Source organism: Ziziphus jujuba, chromosome 8, assembly GCF_031755915.1.
Source record: "Ziziphus jujuba cultivar Dongzao chromosome 8, ASM3175591v1".
Lineage (NCBI taxonomy): Eukaryota > Viridiplantae > Streptophyta > Magnoliopsida > Rosales > Rhamnaceae > Ziziphus > Ziziphus jujuba.
This window is the reverse complement of record NC_083386.1, coordinates 7,654,764-7,671,850: the sequence shown is the minus strand read 5'-3', so window position 1 is coordinate 7,671,850 and position 17,087 is coordinate 7,654,764. Positions and strand designations below refer to the sequence as shown.

At 33.3% G+C, this 17,087-nt stretch overlaps 2 protein-coding genes across 2 annotated transcripts; both read left to right on the top strand.

Annotated features, from left to right (window-relative positions):
- The first annotated feature begins 5,243 nt into the window (after positions 1-5,243).
- Positions 5,244-6,674, top strand: LOC107412987 (beta-D-glucosyl crocetin beta-1,6-glucosyltransferase-like). The gene has a single exon (XM_016020834.4). It carries the CDS (start codon positions 5,292-5,294, stop codon positions 6,630-6,632), a length of 1,341 nt encoding a protein of 446 aa, XP_015876320.2. The 5' UTR covers positions 5,244-5,291; the 3' UTR covers positions 6,633-6,674.
- An 8,263-nt stretch (positions 6,675-14,937) lies between these two features.
- On the top strand, positions 14,938-16,489 carry LOC107413004 (UDP-glucosyltransferase 29-like). Its single transcript, XM_016020849.4, has one exon. The coding sequence runs from the start codon at positions 15,083-15,085 to the stop codon at positions 16,403-16,405; it is 1,323 nt and encodes a 440-aa protein (XP_015876335.2). The 5' UTR covers positions 14,938-15,082; the 3' UTR covers positions 16,406-16,489.
- Positions 16,490-17,087: the final 598 nt, after the last annotated feature.

Sequence of the window (17,087 nt, the reverse complement as noted above, 5' to 3'; positions counted from 1 at the left end):
TACAAAAGGAAGAAATTTACGGATGGGCTATACAGCAATGCACAGTCCCTTAGGATTACAAGAACCTATGCTCTGATACCAACTGTCAGGACCCTCTAGAATTCCTCCCCGGAACCCTAGACAAGCCCTGATCCCAGGTAAATACCACCGAACCTTCCAACGGAAAATCCGGCAGCACCTCCCCTAAGGGAAGGACTTACCAAAAATTACCTGAACTGAAAACACACTTCTATATTCATCCCCTTATTCCTCCCACAATACTACAAATTAATACCACAATTTACAGCACTTCACAACAGTAACAGCAATCCAGTGCATAATTAAAACATAAGTGTCCAGAATAGTATACAGAGCTTCATGAAGTGCTATTCAATAGAAAATACAACAAAGATGAAAGAAATAATACAACTGAAATTGACAAGTACAACAATACTTCTCGAGACACGATAGCGGCGGAGAATTGGTTCGCTCCGGAAGAACGTCTACAACCCCTTGCACCTAAGGGAACGAAATTTAAAAATGTGAGATGCTAATCATCTCAGTGAGCGACCCTAGCTACTGAACACATTTAATATTAACAATAATAATAATACAAATAAGGGAATTTAAGTAATACCGGCAATTAAATAGGTAAATAAATAATAGCAGTTGGAAATAATAATTTCCCTCAAAACTCTCACTAACCACTCCATTGGAAATGTTCCCTTTTTAAAACATTTTCACAAAACCCGATATTCGTATTTTCCGAAAACCAATAGATCAAATAATTTAATACACAATAAATAAATAAATACCCCAATGTAATTAAAGTGTAAATAAATATAATAAATAACTTTTGAACACTTTGGGGTTTGGAACTTCATTTGAAAATTTACACTTGACACACCACATCATATACCGATGATGCCCTCCGATAGCCAACGTCCTGAGCACCGACTGGCAGGGAGATTAAAGAGAGAAACTTGCAAACGGCACTTCGGCGTCCCGACAGTACCGCTGCTGAAACCGTCATCCCGGCCAAGGAGGGGGGCGGCTGTGGCCAATATCAAACTTGCCTGCCCACGGTCCAATGGCAGCTCACGGGAGACATAATACTTGCGCGCTAACCACATATATATACACCAGAACACAAATACTGTATGAATGCGTCTAAAATAATTATTAAATCAACCGTACCGTTCTTTCCAAAATTACCGTGGGAAATATACCAAATTTTCACACTTACCATCCCACATATTTTCATTTAACAAACCGGTACGAAAACATCGATAACCAATAAAACCATAATTTTTCTCGTAATACGAGGTCCAACAAATAAAATACCATGGGCATAATTATAAAAATTAAACCACCACTTTAAACAAATATTTTTATAAAATATTTAAACCAATTATGCCCAAAAATAATATTTAAAACCACATACGATTTATTACTGAAAATACCTTACTCATGCATAATAATTAAAATTAAATCACCATAAAATAATAATTAAATCGCTCCACATGAGTATAATTCAAATATCAAATAAACACCAATTAAATATAATTAATTGCCCCAAAATATTTTTAAAGGTGGGTCACTCACCTTAAGCGCGTATATCAACTAAGAGCCTCCACAGGATCAACTCCACTACTCGCACGCGCACCTAAAACATCCACAGTACACCAACCAAATATATTAATATTTTGATTGGTTAACTCCCAAATGGGTACCCGGGAAGCGAACACAAACGACAACTAAAAATTACAAGTGATATACCGAATCGAAGCTTGAGTGATGAGGATCACGGATTCGGTCTTACTTTCCGGAGATCGGACCCGAGGTGGTCGGAATCTCGCCGGAAAGCTTTCGGGGTTCGACTCCTTAATTCTCCCAAACCGTCGCGAATTGGAGGAAAAGGATGCCGGATTTGGATTCAGGAGGTCGAAATCAGTGGACAGGGACCGACGGTGCAACTGGGTACTCGCCGGAGCAGTGACTTCCGGCGAGCAGCCGCGGTCACCGGCAACCGTCGCCGGCGGCGGCACGTGCGGTGGCCGTTGGCTGAGATTTTTGGCGGTTTTGTAGATCGAGAGGAGAGGATTCCAACGGGACCGGCGATGAGGCAAACGGAGGCCGGACGGCGGAGAGATCGGGTTTTAAAGATTTTCGGTGCCTCACCGGAATTGCCACGGGTGAGGGACCGGTCAGGCGCGTGTGGCTTAAAAGTGGCCGGAAACGGGTCAAATGGCGGTGGAGGGGAAAATCGCCGTCAAGCTTCGCCGGCTCGATCTTGGCGCGTCCGGCGACCGGCGGTCGTGAGATTTTGGGGTTTGGCTGGAAATGGGAAGGCGCTCCCGTCTGGCCGGCGCGTGTAGCAAGGGTCGGCTGGAAAATTGGACGATTCCGACGGCCGGTCGTCTCTCTCTCTCCTCTCTCTCTTTCTCTCTCTTCCCCGGCGTTTTTGCCAAATAAAAGCCAACCTAGGTGACACTGTTCACCCACGTGGACCAATCAGGTGGCGACACATGGTATTACTGTGCACTTAAGCCAGATATAATAAAATATTACGGTATCCGACGAACTTCAAACGTCCATAACTTTTTAACCAGATGTCCAATTTAAGCGTGCCGCTAGTCTATGAACTCGTTATGACGAGTACTTTACAACCATACAAGAGTCAAAACAAAATTACACAACAACAAAAAGTCAACTCCCGGCACCTTTTGAATAGTTTGCACCTCGACTTGTTTTGCCCATAACTTTTAAACCGTAGCTCCGTTTTCGACGTACTATTAGTCTACAAATTCGGGGCATCATGCGCTTCGCCACGGTACCATGGTCAACTAGAAATTTCAACTGGAACAAAAAGTCAACTTTTGACCCACTCGGTCAACGGTCAACCTCGGTCAACGTGCACGAATTCCAATGTGATTCGGGACGGGATGTTACAAGTATATATATTTGGCTAGCGTTATTGCCACTGACCATTTGGCCACTTCTACAGTAAATAATTTTTATATTGTCTCTTTTACCCTTTATTCATCTTTGTTGATAAATAAATCCATGTCCAGAAAACCTTTTTTAATTTTGTTGTGTATCTTTTCCCCATCATTTCCTTCAATTCAATTAATTTCAATTTTCAATTCATACCCTTTCTTCAATTCATACGCATTACTTTTTCACTACCAGTCTTCAATTCATATCCATTAGTTTATCATTATGTTATTGCTATTCCCCACTACCTCCAGCTTAAATTCGGAAAACTTGCGTGTAAAGATCTTTGGAAATATTTCCTCAACCATTCAGGCATGATGCTAAAGATTTTTTGAAGCCATATTACCAATTGGACAACCCGTTGTTGCCAAAATGATTTCATGAGATTGAAAAGCAACATTTTGCTGAAGAATTAACACCAATAAAGAAGATGAGGAAATAGAATTTTTTTTCTATGAAGGAAAGTTTCACAAAAACAAAAAATGATCAAGAGAAATAATTCACCACCAGTGGTTGAATAGGGGAGTATTTGGGTTGAAGGAGATGATGAAGATAGGTATAATTTTTTTCTAAAAAAGTCGAAATTTGTACATTTCGGTAAAAAATTGAGTTTTGTTTGGAAGACAAAACAAAATGAATTTTTTTTTTTTTTTATCCAACAAAATGAAAACTTAAAAAGGTATAACAGAAAGTACAAAAATATTTAACGTTGCATAGACAACACAGCCCGTAACGCGACCCTATATATTTGATAAAACTTACGCGTACGGTCTATTTAAATTATGAACATGAAGCTTGGCCAAGTCCACACTTTATATATATATATACATATACATTTATATCTAAACTAAAGTATTTTGGGAAAGCTAATGGTATTATTTAACTTATTTAATATTTTTGACTTTTTTAGTTGTCCCAGTTCATGTATTAGCTAGCCGGCCTTGCCCATAAAAATAATAGGCATAATGAATATGATAAATTATTTCTGTCGTATATGAATCTAGAAAAGTTATTTGTAAATGGGGACAAAGTCATCGGAGAAAAAAATCATCTCCATATATATATATATATTTGTTTTGTTTTTGAGAATAGTTACATTTATCACTCTTGCATTTCGGATGAGTGTCCACTGGGTGCCGGCATTTAGTTTAAACAATGGACTTTTGGTACCATCAATCTTTGTAATTGCATCATTCATGACAAATTTCAAAGGATGTAGGTGCTGATTCTAGTAAGTATAAAAATGGTGAAATTACGAGGACATTTTATGCCAATAATATGCAACAGAACGAACATGACAAATTCTAGGTGGTTTTCTTTTCTTTTCTTGGTTTTTTTTTTTTTTTTATTATATATATAAAGGAACATGACAACTTGTTATAGTATATAATCCACAATAGGTCTATGTACATTGGACAAAATATACTGCTATCTAACTTATGGTGCAAGTGTATTAATATAATTAAATTTGAAGGCAGGTTTCATCATTTTGTTAGTCTAAGTTAATTAAATAACATTTAACAACTAATAATAGTAAAACATTAAAGAAAAAATATTATTTTATTTACGTGTATGTATATATATATATATATATATATATGTATGTATGCATGTGAACGTGGCATTCATAAGCCATATGTCCCGACACCTTGTAGTGGGGTCCACTCATCAGCGCTCCCACTTATGAAAGCTGGTCACTTGAAACAAATAAAAAAGGTTTTATATGCATCACCGACCAGCTCCAAATGTTTAAACGACTTTTAAATTGGCTGGATGATAAAAGTTTATTCGCCCATTCTCCTATCATAGTATTCTAATAATAAAATCATATTATATCTTCCTAAACTTTTGAATAGTTTTAAAAGACTAAAATTTAGAAATGTTTTGGTGAACTATAAATTTTACTTTTGTATAGAAGTTTAATTTAGCACATAGGATTTTGTTCTAAAAAGTCAGATTAAATTTCAATGTAAACAATTAATAATCCGTGATTACTCACTGTAGACTCCTTAGAGATGATTATTGATTAAAACTTAAAAAAGAAAAAATGAAACTGGTGGGAAAATAAAATAAACAAATTGTTGATTTGGTCAATAAAATTGCAGTTGGTAATATATACTTTGAATATTGAAATTAAAAACAGGGCGCACGCAAAGTATCTTACTTTGAATGGCTCATTGGTCAAAAGAACGTCTATACCATCTTCTATTTGTTTTATATATATATATCCATAAACATAAATTAATCTACTCTTAAACAAAGCTAACTATCTTGGCTAACTAGAGACACAGAGAGAGAGAAAGAGAAAGTTCACCATGGGAGATCCAAACCAGCTGAAGAATAATATCAAAGTTCTAATATTTCCATGGTTGGCTCATGGTCACATAACTCCATTGCTAGAGCTTGCCAAGAAGCTCACTCAAAGAAATTTCCACATCTATTTTTGTTCGACCCCTGTAAATCTCGATTCCATCAAGCCCAAAATTGTTTCTGATCCAAAGTTTTCCAATTCTATACAACTAGTAGAGCTTCATCTTCCATCACTACCTGAGCTTCCACCTCATCACCACACAACCAAAGGCCTCCCACCGCATCTCTTGCCCACACTCCATAGAGCTTTGAGGATGACAGAGCCAAACTTAGCCAATATCCTCGACACACTCAAACCAGATTTTGCCATTCATGATATTTTTCCTGGATTTGTACCCGATTTAACTTCTTCTCTGAATATTCCATCCTTTGTCTTTATCAATACAGGAGCAAACTTTATCTCTTGTTTGATTCATCGCGGAAAGAAAAAACAAGATCATGAATATCCATATCCACAAATCTTCCCAGATGATATGGATACCAAGATTTCCACAATGCTTGAAATTACTTCAGCTAACTATGAAGCTATTTCTCAATACTACGACAGGTGTGGTAATATCGTTTTGATAAAGTCTTTCGAAGAGCTTGAAGGCAAATACATAGATTATCTCTCTGCTCTTTTAGGCAAGAAGATTGTCATGACCGGTATTCTTGTTCCGGACCCCAGCAGTGATGATGAAGAAGGCATGGACATTATCAACTGGCTCGACAAGAAAGAGAAGGCGTCGACCGTGTTTGTGTCGTTTGGAAGTGAGTGTTATCTCTCCAAGGAAGATTTGGAGGAGGTGGCTCATGGATTGGAGCTTAGCAAGGTGAATTTCATTTGGGTTATTAGGTTTCCAGAGGGAGAGAAATTGAAGCTTGAAGATGCACTTCCAAATGGGTTCTTGGGAAAGGTGAAAGAAAAGGGTTTGGTTGTTGAGAATTGGGCACCACAAATGAAGATTCTAAAACATTCAAGCATTGGTGGGTTTGTGAGTCATTGTGGATGGGGTTCACTGACTGAGAGCATAAAATTTGGTGTTCCAGTTATAGCAACTCCAATACAGTATGAACAACCATGGAATGCTAGATTAATAGAGGAGTGTGGGATTGGTTTGGAGGTTGAGAGGAACAGCAAGGGTGGTCTTCCAAGGGAAAATATAGCAAAAATTATCAAACAGGTAGTGATTGAAAAAACAGGGGAGGATATTCGAAGGAAAGCGAAAGTGATGAGTGACAACGTTAAAAGAAAAGGTGACCGAGAGATTGATGAGGTTGTGAAAGAACTTTTACAGATTTTATGAATTAAAATGTAACTTACTTGATATGTAACTTTATATTTTGAGAATCCAATACATAAAATTTCTATGGATAATAGAAAGTTATGCATTTCTCTATCTTGTTATTGATCTATTTGTTATTTAGTTTATACATTTTTATATATTTTTTCACTTCTTATTAAGTTTTTTATTTTTTTATTTTTTGGCTCTCTTCGTACATTTTCCTATATTTTCTGTATGTTATAAGACTTTTTTTTTTTTTTCTCTCTCTCTCTAGAAAGAAGCTATATTGTTCAGTCAAAGCCAAAGCCTATGCTTGAATATTTGACCGATCATAGTGTTGCCTTGTTGGCCAGCTGGATGACATATAATTTTTTTTTTCCCCCTCAATATTGAAAATTTAGGAAGTATGTGGGATTTATTATACAGCTAAATAAGCAAACCTCTTATACATGTATATTATCTTCCGACTAAAAAAGAACTTTCCTGTACTTCTTTAACGCTTCTGAAACCCCATGCAGGATTTAATTTGCCACTGTGAACCACATCAATTTCATGTTCTAATATCTGAAATGCAATTATTACTATATAATGATAATAACAAAGTCTAATTGAATTAGAAAACGGATCAAAGTTTAAAGAATTAGGAAACGCAAGCCCATATATATTATATATCAAATTAATCCCAAACTAAAAGCGAAAACTCTTCTGTTCTATTGTGTTCTGTTTTTTTGGTTCTGTTTCTTATGGAACTGCTTTCTTAGCCAAATCCATGAAACTAAGACTTACTTCTAAACTTACTGCTATCAAATCCTTCATGATCGACAAGAGTTCCAAGTGTCTCCAAAAAGGAGTAAGGATTTGCAACACTTTTCCAATTACTAAGAGGATATAGCTCGTTGTTATGGTAATGAATTAAGCATCGAAAATGGCTACCCTAGTCTGCAATGTCCTTCTTGAATATGCCAATGGTGGCAACCTTTTCAACTTAATACACTCCAGTCTTTGCTATGATACAGAGAATAATTCGGACTTCCTCAGAAAAATATAACTTGCTGTTCAATGTAAACTTCCTGGAATTTTTATCCCAACAATTTGCCTAGGTATCACATACTTTCTAGCTATCATGTAATAAGTTCGTAAAGATAATCAATGTTATCATCACTCATATGTACTTAAGTATTTATTTTGTGCAAAACTATAGTTTTTTGTGTATGAAGATCAAAGGCTTGTTCTGAATTGCATCTGTTTTAGCTTAACATGGTACCAAATTTTCATATATTTGTCTTACCATTTTGTTAAATATTTTCCTTCCATCAATATGCCTTTGGTTTCAGGCTGGACACAAACAGGGGCAATTGATTCATTGATGTGGAAAGCAGATACAAATGGCACCATCACTGAGTTGCACCAGAAGCTTATTAGACTGCCCATTATCAGAGAACATTATACACCATGCACTACATTGACTAAGTTTCCTATGTCAGGGAAACCAGAGGTGCAGCTCCGTCTATTATTTGGGCTAAGCCTGGCAGCCATTGATCTTTCCAAGATGCGTTTTACTAACACCAGAAAGGTAGTTTGGTCTAAAAGCAAAACAGGAATATTGTTCACAAAGATCATCTGGGTTGGAATTGAATTTTCTATCCCATTACTGCTTGTGTATTGTTGTGGCCTGTTCATATCATTCTTCAAATTCATTTTGATTTTGAAGAAACAAACTAGAAACGCTGGTTGAACTAAGATTTTCTCTGTTTTTAGCTACCCAAAGCTGACGTTTTACACCTTCTTTGGGAAAAACACTACTCTTTATGTTAAGCTTGGCTCGTAATTGAATCATCCTGGGATGCTTATCTACCATTTAAGTTTTCATATTTCATACTAGCTGGCTGCAATTCATATTTCTCATCCTGTTGATATAATCTTTGACTGAGAGAAAGTAAAATTCTGCATGCTTACCTTCTAGGGAGTTATTCTAAGATGTCTACAAACTAAAATAATGTACTCAGTAAAATTTATATTTCTGACTTGAGCAGCCACTTTCTTATCAATTTGTGAATAAAATCTCAGGATTATTGAAAGCAATTGCTTGTTTATTTAAATAAGAAGAATTTTTAAGAGTTAAGACTAAGATGATAAATATTTTGGGGAAAATAAAAAATTGACTCTTTTTTTTTTTTTTTTTTTTCTTTTGGGGGGGGGGGGGGGGGGGTGAATGGAAAATAAAAAATTGCAAGACTAAAGAAAAACCAGCACTGAACTTCTGATTCGACAACATTTTATTATGGCCGAGTTTTGACACTGCCATCACAAATTTACAAGCTCTCGCCCATGTTAAGAGAATGGAGAGAACTACTAAAAAAAAAACAATTATGGCTACTAAAAATTAAAATTTTTTATTTAAAAAAAAAAAAAAAAAAAAACTATGGGAGATCAAGGCTGAAAAAGTGGAAATTAATATTTGTCTTCCAATATTGTTTTTTTCTTTTTTGGGGGTTAAACTGCCAAAACTCTTTTCTTTTCCTTTTTTTTTTTTTTGCTATTTCCAAAACTATTTTCATATATACAAAAATTTCCTTTTTCACATATTTTTTCATTCATACACATTAGCATTATCTATAAAGATGTTCGGATATTTTTATAAAAGCCTGAAGTGATTATTCAAAAGCTATACAGACACATTTGTAATTTTATCTTCTATCTCAAATTCATTACCATTTCTCTTGTAATTTTAAAATTCTGGGAATCCTATTTTTTGGTTAAGAGAATTTGTGCTAATATATGTTAGATGTATTTTTAATGGTTTTTATTATTAGGTCAAAGCCTATAGATACTATCAAATATATAACTTTTCTAATAATGAATCTACGATAGAATATCAATTATTGATTTAAATATATAATTTAAACAAAATAATTATATTTATTTGATCATTAATGCTAGAAACCAAATTTTTTATCAATTAATATAGCAATATTTGATTAGTAAATATATTTAGTTTATACAGAGTAAATTGTCTCATCTCGTTCTTTTGCTTTTTAAAACACAACTAAATATTATTGTGAACTCTTTTATTTCAATTTTATATTTTCATTACAAATAATTTCCCGAAATTTTTATCGAATTTGAAGCAAATTATATATATATTGCAAAGCCACATGTACAGTTCCCACTCATATAAATTCACGTGTCCAAATAGATTTCCGTAAATAAAATATTTGTAGCCAGTTACCCGTGACTGCGTCAGTAGTCCAATGGTCAAGACATCTGCAAATTGATCCAGGTTCGACTCCCGGCTGATGCAAAGTTTTTATTTAAGCCATTATTTTTATGGGTAAGATGTGATGTAGACAAGACTTTTGCTGGTCCTATCACTTTCAATGTGACAGCGTAAACCTTGTCTGTGGAAATAATGGTAATAGGTTTCTTTTTTTGTTTCTTTTGTTTCCCAATATCTAAGGAAACTTAGAATTAAATTAAGCTTGTAATGTAAATTAATCTTTATTGTTTTGGGGCCCCACATTAACCAAGAGGCACAGACCGAATGTATACCTGGCAATTTGGGTTGGTGGGTCGTGTTCGTGTCAATCCGTTTAATAATCGGATCAAAAATGCCTAATCCGAACACGACCCATTTATTAATCGTGTCAGGTACTTAAAACACTAACCCGACCTGTTTATAAACAGGTCAACACGACACGACCCGTTTAACACGATTATTTTAACGGGTCGTGTTGACCTATTAACCCGTTAACCTGAAATTGACCTATTAACCCGAAAACTAACCTATTAACCCGTTAATCCGAAAATTAACCTATTAACCCGAAATTTTTTTTTATTTTTTTTTATTTTTATGTTTTTGTTTTATTAAAGATGTATTTTTTGTTTTTAAAAAATTAGTAATAGAAAATTATTTTTATAAAAATTTTAATTTATAATATTTTTTAGTTATTAAATATTATATTAGTGATAAAATATTAATTTAAAATTAAATTTAAATGGGTTCTAATAGGTATATAATCGTGTTAAACAGGTCAACCCGAAAATGACACGATTAATAAATGGGTCGTAACGGGTCAATTTCGAGTTAAACAGGTCAACCCGAAAATGACACGATTAATAATCATGTTAAACGGGTTGACCCGATTATGACCCGAACCCATTTATAATAAACCCGAACCCATTTATAATAAACCCAAACCCATTTATAATAAACCCAAACCCATTTATTCCGTGTCGTTTTCGAGTCGTGTCGCCGTGTCATGATCCAAATTGCCAGGTCTACCCGAATGTTCATGTTAGGTTTGGTATTTATTTTGATTTTTGTTTTTTATAAGTTAGAGAGATGGATGGTTGGTTTACCAAAAATGGTTTTCGTATTTTTATGGTTCCGTGGAACTTTCTCTTCCACTCGATTCTTTTGTTTATTTTCTTTTATTATTTATTTTTTTGAGATTAAAAATGAATAAGAAGAAGATGGTAAAAGGATGTAATCTGTTATATTTTCCATATCTTGTATGTCTGTGAGATTGTATCTTCATTTTCCTTTTGTTGTTGTAGCTCAGATATAGTAGGAAATATTCTTATGATCTGATTCAGTTGTATATATATTCTTATTTTTCAAGTAATACAATTAAGCCTTTCACTTTTAGCCAAAAAATATATAAAATAAAATAAAAATACAATTAAGCCTTTCACACAGTTATATCTTTTAGACAGGTGTCGTTTCTTGGTCACCGACTCACAAGATTAGCTGTCCTTTGGATTTTTGTTCTTTTACCTAATTATGCGTGTGCGTGTGTATATATATATATATATCTCTCTCTCTCTCTCTCTCTATATATATATATATATAAATAGGTTATTGGTGGATTCATCCATATGCAGATATATATTATATATATATATATAAATAAAAACGGATTAAAATGCAGTCTGTTCATTTACGAATTTTTATTAAAATTTATATATTTTTTTTAAAAGTATCAGTTTTACTGTATATATATATATATATACAATAAAGCTAATATTTTTTAAAAAATGTAGATTACAATGCCGTTCGTCCCTATGCGGATTCACATCAAAACCTATATATTTATATTTTTTAAAAAGTATTCAATGTGTATCTATATACGGATGAACTGCACCGTACCATTTCTCTCTCTCTCTCTCTATATATATATATATATATATATATGAGATAAATTAAAAAGGAAAGAATTTCTCTTGTTTATGGTCCAATCGAAATTTGGAAAGTGTATTCTCAAGTGTTTTCATCACTAAACCAACTAAACTTATAAGTACTAACTATAATATGTTTATCTTAAATGTTTATTAATATTAATAATAGTAATTTATTCAGTAAAAATTTAAATAACAGCAAATTTTGACAAATTTAATGAAAATTTTATCCTTATGCAATAAATAATTTGACAATTTTACATTCACGATAGATTTATACTGTTTCATAAAATAAAGTTCAAAAGTGTTATTTAAAAAAAAAAATTCAGATTGACTAACAAGTAAATATTTGTTTGACCAATAAAAATGGTTAAATTAGAAAAACAAAATTCAAAAATTAAGGAGAGATATATTACAGTTTGAAAAATCAAAATAACATAATTGTAAAAACAATATAATACTATTTAATTGATTTTTATTTTATTTTATTTTATTTATCCATTTACAAGTTTACCATACCAATTCATAGTTAGATTATTATTGAATTTAAGCTTTAAAAAAAAAAGTTAGATTATTATTGAAACTTTTCCGATATAATATATTGCTTGTCACTTCGTACATTTCTTTGGGTAATCAATTTAATGCATCTGGTATTGGAAAACTAAAATTCTTCGAATTTGAAATTAACAGCGGAGGTGGGCATAAAGTACAAATGTCTACAATCTTTTCTATTTGTTCTATATAAATTCTAAACCAGCACCATATCCTTCCTCCATACAGAGAAATACAGAAAAAGATACATACACCATGGAAGATTCCAGGCAGAGGAACAATATCAGAGTTCTAATATTTCCATGGTTAGCTCATAACCAAATGACTCCGTTGCTAGAGCTAGCCAAGAAGCTTAGTCAAAGACATTTCCACACCTATTTTTGTTCTACTGCCGTAAATCTCAATTCCATCAAGCCGAAACTTGTTATTAGGTTTCTTGAAGGAGAGAAAATGAAGCTTGGAGAAGCTCTTCCAAATGGGTTTAATTAAGGGTAAAAGAGAAGGGATTGATTGCTGAGAATCGGGCACCACAAAAGAAGATTTTAAATATTCAAGTGTTGGTGGGTTTGTGAGTCATTGTGGATGGAGTTCATCACTGAGAGCATAAACTTTGGTGTTCCAATTATAGCAACTCCTATACAATATGAGCAGCCATGGAGTGCTAAATTAATAGTGGAATGTGGGATTGGTTTGGAGGTTGAGAGGAGCAGCAATGGCGGTCTTCAAGGGGAAAATATAGCAAAAGTTATCAAACAGGTGGTGATTGAAAAAACATGGGAAGGCATTCGAAGGAAAGCAAAAGAAATGAGTGACAACATTAAAAGGAATAGTGACCAAGAGATTGATGTGGCTGTAAAAGAACTTCTGCAGATTTTGTGAATTTATGTAAATTGATATGCAACTTTATATTTTGAGAATCCTCTACACAATTTCTATGGATGATATATCTATCTATCTACCTTCTTTTTATTTTTTATTTCTTATTTCATCTTGTACTTTCGCTTTTTAAAACACAATTAAATATTATTGTGAACTCTTTGATTTCAATTTTATATTTTCTTTACAAATAATTTCCCGCATTTTTTAATCCAATTTGAAGCGAATTATATATATTGCAATGCCACGTATGGTCCCCATTCATATAAAAGTGAAACAAATAGAAACAAATAAATAAAAACATATAGACAGTTATCATTAGCTGCGTCAGTATTCCAATGGTCAAGGTAACTGCGCCATGTGCAATTGTTCCGGGTTCTACTACACATTTTTATTCTGCTCAGTAGTTTCTGGGGTAAGATGTGATATTGACAAGACTTTTGCTGGTCCTATATATCTTGTGGCCATTATATACATTCTCTTAATATATATGGATGTGATGTATTTCACATATCTCACTTAAAGTGATGAAATTCTATTAAAGAAAAATGGACACTTTCAAGAGGTAGGACCAGAATGTTAGGTTTGAGTATAGACGGATGGTTGGTTACATAAATGGTTTTTCTACTCTTTTGGTTCCGTCGAACTTTCTCTTCCACTTGTTTCTTTTCTTTATTTTCTTTTATTATTTATTTTTTAAGATTTTTAAAAAGAAAAATCAGAGCATTCGATTGGGACTGCTCGAAATAAAATAAAAAACAGAGTGTCGGTTTTTGGTCACAACCCACGACATTAGGTGATGTTTGGTTTTTATTTTTATTTTTATTTCTTTACCTAATATATGTGTATATATATATATATATGAAATCATAATATATTGTAAACTTAAAAAGGAGAGAATTTCTTTCATTTATGATCCACGCAAAGCCTGAAGTGTATTCTCCAGTGTGTTTATCACTTAGATCAAACTTCCAAGTATTAATTACAACATGTTTATCTCAGATTTTTATCAAAACTAATAATAATAATAATAATTCATTTGGTAAAATTTTAAATAACAGTAAATTTGATAGATTTAATGAAAATTGTATCCCTCAGTAATAAATAATTTGACAATTTTTATTCACGTTAATTTTATACTGTTTCATAAAATAAGGCTCAAAAGTGTTATTTAAAAAAAATCAAAACTTTTATTTAAAAAATAAATACAGATCGACTAGCAAGTAAATATTTGTTTGACCAATAATAATGGTCAAATTAAAAAAAAATATATTCAAAAGTTAGGAGATTTATTATAATTTTAAAAATCAAAGTAACATATTTATAAAACAATAAAGCTAAGTTATCAAAATTTTGATCAAATGAAACGGTGAATAACATAATAATATTTAATTACTTTCATTAAAAATATATTATTTTTCATTGTTAACGATAGATTTATATACCAAATAACAATATTTATTTTTATAATTCTAAAATAAAAAATAATAAAATTAAATATTTCAATTAAAATTTATCATAAATAATAAAATTTATTTTTTTAATATATATATTTTACTTATCTATTTATAAATTTTAGTACCAAATTTAAGTTATATTAAAATTTTACCAATAATATATTCCTTGTCATTTTGTGAATTCTTTGGGTAATCAATTGAATGCGTCTAGCATTGAAAAACTAAATCTTGGAATTTCAAATTAACAGCAGAGGCGAGCAAAAGTACAAATCTCTACCATTTTCTATTTGTTCTACATATATAAACACATAATACTTAACTAATAGTAACACCATTCACCAAAAAGCTACTAAACCAATACCATATCCTTTCTTTATACAGAGAATTAGAGATAGAGATATATCCGCCATGGGAGATTCTAAGCAGAGGAATAATATCAGAGTTCTAATATTTCCATGGTTAGCTCATGGCCACTTAACTCCGTTGCTAGAGCTAGCCAAGAAGCTTAATCTAAAAAATTTCCACATCTATTTTTGTTCTACTCCAGCAAATCTCAATTCCCTCAAGCCCAAACTTGTTTCCAATTCTATAGAACCGGTGGAGCTTCATCTTCCATCACTTCCTGATCTCCCTCCTCACCACCACACAACCAAAGGCCTCCCACCCCATCTCTTGCCCACCCTTCACAGAGCTTTGGACATGGCCAAGCCTAACTTAGCCGATATCCTTGAAACCCTGAAACCAGATCTGATCATCCATGAATTTTTCCCACCATGGATGCCAGATTTAACTTCTTCTTTGCACATTCCATCTGTTTCCTTCGTTAATGTTGGAGTCACCTTGATATCTTGTGTGGTTCATCGCGCCAAGAAAAAGAATGATCGTGAATATCCATATCCACAAATCTTCCCTGATGATATGGATACCAAGATCACAACGATCCTTGAAGTTTCTGTAACTGACTATGAAAATATTCTGCAATTCTACGAAAGATGCGGCCGTATCATGTTTGTTAAATCTTTTGAAGAGCTCAAAGGGAAATATATGGATTATCTCTCCGTTCTTCTAGGCAAGAAGATTGTTCCGGCCGGTCCACTTGTTCCTGACCTCATGGACGACGATGCAGAAGGCATGGACATCATCAACTGGCTCGACAAGAAAGAGAAGGCGTCGACCGTGTTCGTGTCGTTTGGAAGTGAGTGTTATCTCTCCATTGAAGATATGGAGGAGATGGCTCATGGGTTGGAGCTTAGCAAGGTGAATTTCATATGGGTTGTCAGGTTTCCTGAAGGAGAGAAAATGAAGCTTGGAAAAGCTCTTCCAAATGGGTTTTTAGAAAGGGTAAAAGAGAAGGGATTGGTTGTTGAGAATTGGGCACCACAAATGAAGATTTTAAATCATTCAAGTGTTGGTGGGTTTGTGAGTCATTGTGGATGGGGTTCACTCACTGAGAGCATAAAATTTGGTGTTCCAATTATAGCAACTCCTATACAATATGAGCAGCCATGGAGTGCTAAATTAATAGTGGAATGTGGGATTGGTTTGGAGGTTGAGAGGAGCAGCAATGGCGGTCTTCAACGGGAAAATATAGCAAAAGTTATCAAACAGGTAGTGATTGATAAAACAGGGGAATGTATTCGAAGGAAAGCAAAAGAAATGAGTGACAACATCAAAAGGAAAGGTGACCAAGAGATTGATGTGGTTGTAGAAGAACTTCTGCAGATTTTATGAATTATGTAACTTAATTGATATGCAACTTTATATTTTGAGAATCCAATACACAATTTCTATGGATGATATATTTACTTTATTAGATTTTATGGATCTAAATATACATAATAAATTCCATTAATCATAAATCACTAATCTCCAAACACAGTCATTAATAAATTAAATCTTTAATCATGCAAAATAGAAAACAATATAAAGTAGTGTCTATGGATACACTACTCTCAAATCACTCACAGATTTCTGAAAACCCTAATATCAAAATATCATATGGCATTCTTTGTTTGCTTGCTCTAGACCTTTTATAGTCTTTGCAAGTCACACTTACCAATTAATTTTAACACACACAAAATACTAATAATTTAATAATATAATAATACTAGAAAAAATATGGGTAAGTCATTGGGCTTTTAAAGAGAGTTGGTCCTCCAGTCTAATGGGCCAACTGGAGTCTTATAGAGAGTATGTGATCAAGGGCCCTACTACAAAATAATAAAATAAGCCAGTCCCATTAATGTGGATTAACTCAAAAACATCTTCACACCTAGCTAACTTATCCTTTCTTACATTGGCAGTTAACTTCCCTTTCACACATTCAACAGATCAGAAAAATCAATATTAGGAAGTATCCCATCCTTCACTAACCTTTCCATTCTGTGCCTAGAAATATGTCCCAAGCATTTAT